This window comes from Electrophorus electricus, chromosome 5, assembly GCF_013358815.1.
Source record: "Electrophorus electricus isolate fEleEle1 chromosome 5, fEleEle1.pri, whole genome shotgun sequence".
NCBI lineage: Eukaryota > Metazoa > Chordata > Actinopteri > Gymnotiformes > Gymnotidae > Electrophorus > Electrophorus electricus.
The window spans coordinates 4,688,240-4,694,566 of NC_049539.1; the positions used below are offsets into that span (position 1 = coordinate 4,688,240).

The window sequence follows — 6,327 nt, forward strand, 5'->3', positions numbered from 1 at the left end:
ACAAGGTGCTTTCTGCAGTGCTTCCTCCAGCAATAATAAAGATTATTCTAGTGAAGATGGCAGAGAGTCATGCAGGAGCAGGTTGTGCTGGGGCTGCTCTATTTCCAGAAAATCACCGTTTTAAGGATGGTGCGCTTTGCAGGTCTCAGCGTATTTCTTCAGTGCATCCTCGTCAGCGTACCTGTACAGTGACAGTTCACTGATTGCACTTGTAAGATATGTTAAGTATACATGACTTGCCAGATTAATTTATCCACTGCGATTTTAACAAGCTTTAGCTTCTCACTTTAACTTGTACTGGATCCTAATGAGGCCGGAATTACTGTTTTTTGTTTGGTGGTTTGTTTGTTTTTTTACCACATTCTTAAAAGGTATTTGAAAATGTCTTTGCTTTAGCAAATGTCATTTACATTCCCTCCTTTTCTCGGGAGATACACTGAATTTTTTAAATTAATTGCACATGAATTTCTCATAAATGAGCTTTATGCAGTGCTGGAGGAAGAGACTTTGAATGTAAGTTAACTAAAGCAGCCTCACAGAGAGGTAGGCATCTCACAGCAGTTCAATCCAGCTGTTTCTCAGGTAGGTTTTATGTTTATGTTATGTCTGTGTTTTCAGAGGTCTCTGCGAAACTAACCATTGGATTTGCTGTTGTTCATTTGTACATCGTAACTCCGTCTGTCCTGTCTTGTTTATCGTAGTTTTTCATTTGATGTGCCTGCCTGCGTCTCGTCCTGCCAGCACCGTTCCTCCAGCACCCTGTTTTCTAGTGCGCTGGGTTGCCTGCGATTGACTCACTGATGCCTCACCTTCACCTTGACTCCCAAGCCTGTTTTCCTCCTGCTGCTCTTTTGACACATCTGTCAACTGCCAATCAGGCAGATCCGCACACACACAGGTACATGTGCACACACACACGCAGGCAGCCTGGCGTCTGTGAGTCCCTCGTGCTGTTTGACTGATCTCTGAACCCCGGCTCCCCTCCCCTGGGCCTTTACACCGGAGCTTCTCGCAAGTGTTTTATCACCACAGGGTTCGTGCCACTGGAGATTTTCCCTCCCCATTGTAGGTTCACCTGGATAAGGTGAATTTGGCAGTAGGGTTTCCAGATTGAAAGGAACAATGAAGGAAAAAAAGAAATAAATTGTATTTTATCTGGATTTTTTAATTAATGTTTTATGGAAATGATAAGACACCGAACAGATATTTTATACTGCAACTTTATGAAACCATTAAAAATAATTAAAGATAGGGCACTGTTAATCTGACAGCTTTTCCAGTGTTTAACAACTAGCCATGAGGAAGCTCCTGAAAAAATGAATTAGATGATCAGTAAACTCAACAGGGCTTTATTATTTGAATAGTGAAAGAAGATGGAAATTTGGTAAGATAATCCCTATTTTCCATTTGATACTTTCTAACAAATAAAATTTGTGCAATTTGTGTGGAATCATTTCCCCTCGTGTTATACACCAAAAGAACCCGTTTCAGTTTAAAATTAAAAATCCGGTTAAGGTCTCATGACCATAGTGCTATTTTTCGGCAACAACTACGGACAAATTGCCACACTTCATTTTCCTGTGGTTTTCATCAGAATCACGTTTAAACTCTACAAAATTCTTTATAGGTGTGGCTGTTTTTTGCCATCAACCACTTTGACCGAACAGTACCAGGCAGCTCTTTGCATAGAGATGAGTACCATGAGTACCATGCCAGTATCTTGCTTTTATTTATTCCTGCTGGTCTGTGGCTTTATTCTCAGACACTGCTATTCGTCTCAGACACTGTTCATCGGCTTCAGCGATCACTGCACAGCGCTGGACCTCCTTGTCCTCAACAAAAGGGCACCTTCTCACCTTACCGAACAGGCAAGTGGATTGAAACGAAGTGATGCGCCCCAGGGAGCACAGTGCCACACAGCAGGCATACACAAGTGTGGGCAAGCAAGCCACTGCCTTACACACTGGTGGCATGCCATAGGAATGACTGCTAGGAGGCTGAAACCTGGACCGTCAGACAGGACAGGTCCTTTGGACTGGTACACCTAGAATCCAGAATTCTCACTAGCCCTGTGGCCTCAATAGCCCCAGGGTTAGACAAGAGTCGGTTGGGTAATTGAGTCTAAGGATTTGGGACCAAGTTGATTTGTTGGTTGGCCTGAGTTCAGGAGAGTGTTGGTTGGTGCAAATGGCTCCCAGGACTTGAAACGGGGTTGGCTGATTGGTGTGGTGATTGGCCCCCAGACCAAGAACAGGGCTAGAACTTTTCCTTTTGTTCTTGTCAGTGTGGCGAGGCAGCTGTGAGAGAGGATTGCCCACTGTTCTGTAAGGCTTTTTTGCTCTTTGTAATACCTGTGCTTTTATCCTCTCATTGAATGCCATAGCTGTGATCACCCGAGTCTCCTTTCTTAGGGATCAATAAAGTACAAATATAACTACAACCTATGCTGCAGGTCTTTTTTTATTCAGTCTGCACCTGTATCTAAAAAAGGTGTTTACATTGGTAGATGTAGTTTTATAAAAGGAACAGTATAGATACACAGGTTCATAAGAACAGATAATGGTGAGGCTTCGGGTGTCCAGTCTGTTTTTTTGGCATGGTTGTAATTCACTTTGTGGGGTGTGAGGGAAATCAAACTAAGAAAGGAGGAAAATGGAATGAAACTTTTGGGATAATTCAGAGATCACGAATGCTTGTAGGAGTAGTAGTGGGTGAACAGAGAGATAATGACAGGTCACTGGCCCCGACCGAGAGAGAGAGGCAGCAGGGCGCCTGATAGGGTGACATTGTGCGTCGTACTGGAGCCAGCATCTGTTTGACTAGAAGATCCTCTCTGATAGCACTGGCGTCCCTTTGCTGGGAGACACACACATCCACAGAAAGACACACATATGCCACACGCACAAACACAGAGAAACGCAGCTACAGAAATGTATACACATAACGTGCACACAGACACATGGACACACATATCTGCATACAATCAGTTCATTAGCTCTTTCAAAACATTTTGTTAACTACATAAACATCAGTAAAAGTATGGTATTTGGTAACCTGTCTGTACTGGCAAACTCCATCAAGCTGCCCATAAGTTAGTTATAGTCAGGCTACCACTGTATGATTTTATGCTGTTAGTAATTCAGCCCTATAAAATCACACTATTTTTGTAAAAAGTCTCTCTTATGTCATCACTTGGCATGTACAGAGCATTAACAATGTAGCTTATGAAATCCAGGTTGGCGTTATTCTGAGCTAAACTCAGATATACTGTGGCAATATGGCAGATGCAGATGCAGAAAGAAACAACTCAGAGCAGTGATCATTGACAGCTTTCATCAGAAAATTACCCTCGCCTTTCACACTGACCAGTCACCATTAGAATGATTTTAGAAGGTAGTTCTGAATAAGTGCGCAATTTTGTCACTATCGACATAATGAAATATATACCTTGGTTCATCTGATGATCATTTTGTCTGTGCCTCAGTATATGTCAAATTCAACAAGTCATTCATGGTAATATTTATTGACTCTGACCTGTCAGCTGCTCAAAGTCAGTCTGTATTGGCAAAAGGTTATCATCGAATGAGACAGCCTGACGGGTAGCATTACCTCCTGACTGGAGTTTCATGCAAACTTTAATAATTATATAATAATGTTATATGAAGATTTTTAAGTATGACTCAAGATTCTTCACTATTTATTTTCAAAAACATTAATGAATATTTTCATGAATCAATTTTGATTTCAGTATTTACATTCTTAATTCTGGATTTTTTATTAATTGTATATTAAAGGTATTTCTGTATTGTTTTTACCTTGCAAATTGAAATCAATTAAATTATAACACAAAGTACTGACAACAAACACATACATTCAAGATTTTCCATTTTTGAGCCTTCTGTATATGTGCTTGCACAGAATATTTATACAAAAACAGAGATAAATCTATAAAATATGATTTTCGAATGGATTCACTGCTTTTATGAAAAATCCTAAATAGAATTCTTAAGGTGGTGAGTTTTACACTCTCCCATAACGTGGCTTGTTTCTTGAATTTGGCTTTGGAATTTGCTAGTGTCTAATAGAAAGTTCTAAAGGAAAACGATTGTTTTGTTTAATAATGTTTTATTTACTGATGGAGTCATACGCCACAAATGTACAATGGAAATAACATCGCTTCGGCATAAATTATGCAATATTAAAAATTTAAATGTGTAAATTCCATGTGGATATATAAAATGAAAAATTCCCCGACTCTTGTTGGGTAATACCTTACGGGAACAGATTAGCTAAGTTCAAGGGGGGCGTGGACTGCTCAGAGTGGACATAAAAAATCGCGGGGCTCGCTGTTTGCAGGTAGTATTCAGAAGAATAAGTTGTCAGTAAAAAAACGAAAAAGATTTTTCTTCAGCTTTAAAGAAGTACTTTCTGAGAGAGAAACACCAGCTATTGAAAAAAATCATTAGTTCTGCGTTTTCATCGGACGACTTTTAAAGGACAATTACTAGCCAAAAAAACTGCAGAAAATGAAGTCCATGCGTATTGCAGTTGCTGTCACAGCCATCATTGCTTGCGTTTGCATCTTTCAGAGTTCAGCTCTTCCCTTCTCTGAGTCTGAGGTAAGTTTCCTTCAGCTCAATATCTGACCAAAAATATTTTATTAAGAACTTAGCGGGAATGCTGTGGAATGCATTTTTGCCCGTGGTAAGCAGTTCTCCCAACATGTTGTTCGTCACCTTCAGCCGCGTGCCGAGGAGCAGATGGAAAGTGAACCTCGTGCACAGGAGTTGCAGTGGACCGCGCATTTTGCAGAGGAGACGAATCCTGAGGTACTCGCGTGCACCCACTCCGCTGTCTTATCAGACCCCAATTAACGGTGGTAAAGACCCACTGTGGTAAAGACGTACTTTTACGGCGCGTTTTTCCGTTGGCTGATCTGTACGCGAGAAACTCTACCTTAAATAAGTTTTAAATGGTAACGAGGGACTAATGGTTTCGACCTTTCTAGGTGCTGTTCAGAGGAAAGCGAACAAGTCATCTGTCCCTGTGCCGATACTGCTGCAAATGTTGCCGCAACAAAGGTTGTGGATTCTGCTGCAGGTTCTAAGGTGGACCAGCTTCAGGCATCCCCACGCTCCTCGGGAAGGACAACCAGAGACATTAACTTATTTATCCTACCGCACCGATCTCCTTCCAGCCCAACGCCCTGGATCTCTTGAATTAGTGAACGGGTTCCAAGACACAGGTCTGATCGTTGACTGTCCCTGCCATAACTAGGCCGCAAGGTTTCCCAGAACTGTGGCCTAGTTACAAACCATAGACTTTGCTGAGGCTAGCTGCTATTTAACAAAGCTGTTACGCAGAGAAGGTAGTTTCATTATAACTACTCATAGAGAATAATTACGCACTTCATGGTTTCAAAATTAAATTGTTTATATTGTTGGTACTGCCCTAAGTGAAGCTGCAAGAGCTTTCCCACGGCTGTCAGGTGAAACTTGGCATGAGTAATATGTGCAGGCATACTGACAGACAGCAATAAACTTAACGCACAGTAACAGCTATTACCAGCGAATATACCTGCACACCTCGTATTGTAAAAACATTTCAAGCGGAAGAGAGCGGTTTTGTTCTACATTTTAATTACTTAACTGTTTTCTAGGCTACATCTACCTTTTCTATTTTTTACACATCTTGTACATACTATTTTACTTCTATGATTATTGATGTATTTGTATGTTTTTAATAAAACGTGTTTCACAGAATTTGCCATCTAGTGTATTTGTGCTATGCGTGACGTATACAGAGAAATCTATAGGGGGCGCTACATACAATTCCAGCGATGCACTGCGGGTTCATGCGGCCAAAACCGCTATTTGTTCATTCACATTGCATCCAACGCTTATGGGCTACCTTCCTTCACAGTCACACCTACAAACCAAAGGACTGTTCATATGCAGATACCGGCATATGCATATAAGGCGTAGGCCTAAATGGTTTTCTCTGAACACTCGACTCTTTTCTTACATTAACAGCCTCTTCATCTATCACGTTTTAGCATTTGCATTTAAATCAGCTCCGAGGTAAAACCGCGCGCCTCACCTTGTGTAAGTCGATACACTTCCCGAAAATCCTAAGGAGAATAGATGAGGGCTGTGAACACAGGTACAGCTGCAACACAAACAGGCCACTCGGCCATTCCTTCTGTTGGCTTCATGCAGCATCTGGAGTCGTTAGTATAAATTAGTACAAGGGAGCGTTGCTTTCTCCTTCTCCATCTCTCTCCTCCGTGTACCTCCGCTGATTGTTGTGCATCTTTTACGGGCCTAT

The 6,327-nt window shown here is 41.4% G+C and overlaps 1 protein-coding gene across 1 annotated transcript; it reads left to right on the forward strand.

The window, feature by feature from the left end:
- Positions 1 to 4,314: 4,314 nt before the first annotated feature.
- Positions 4,315 to 5,762, forward strand: hamp (hepcidin antimicrobial peptide). Its single transcript, XM_027027660.2, has 3 exons — positions 4,315 to 4,619; positions 4,743 to 4,829; positions 5,009 to 5,762. The coding sequence occupies exons 1-3, from the start codon at positions 4,527 to 4,529 to the stop codon at positions 5,105 to 5,107; spliced, it is 279 nt and encodes a 92-aa protein (XP_026883461.1). The 5' UTR covers positions 4,315 to 4,526; the 3' UTR covers positions 5,108 to 5,762.
- The last annotated feature ends 565 nt before the right edge of the window (positions 5,763 to 6,327 follow it).

Bases quoted from the DNA above. Each gene is read 5' to 3' on its own strand.
- hamp (XM_027027660.2), top strand. From the start codon at position 4,527: ATGAAGTCCATGCGTATTGCAGTTGCTGTCACAGCCATCATTGCTTGC. The intron at 4,620-4,742 runs GTAAGTTTCCTT...CGTCACCTTCAG, and splicing joins TTCCCTTCTCTGAGTCTGAG to CCGCGTGCCGAGGAGCAGAT. The intron at 4,830-5,008 runs GTACTCGCGTGC...CGACCTTTCTAG, and splicing joins CAGAGGAGACGAATCCTGAG to GTGCTGTTCAGAGGAAAGCG.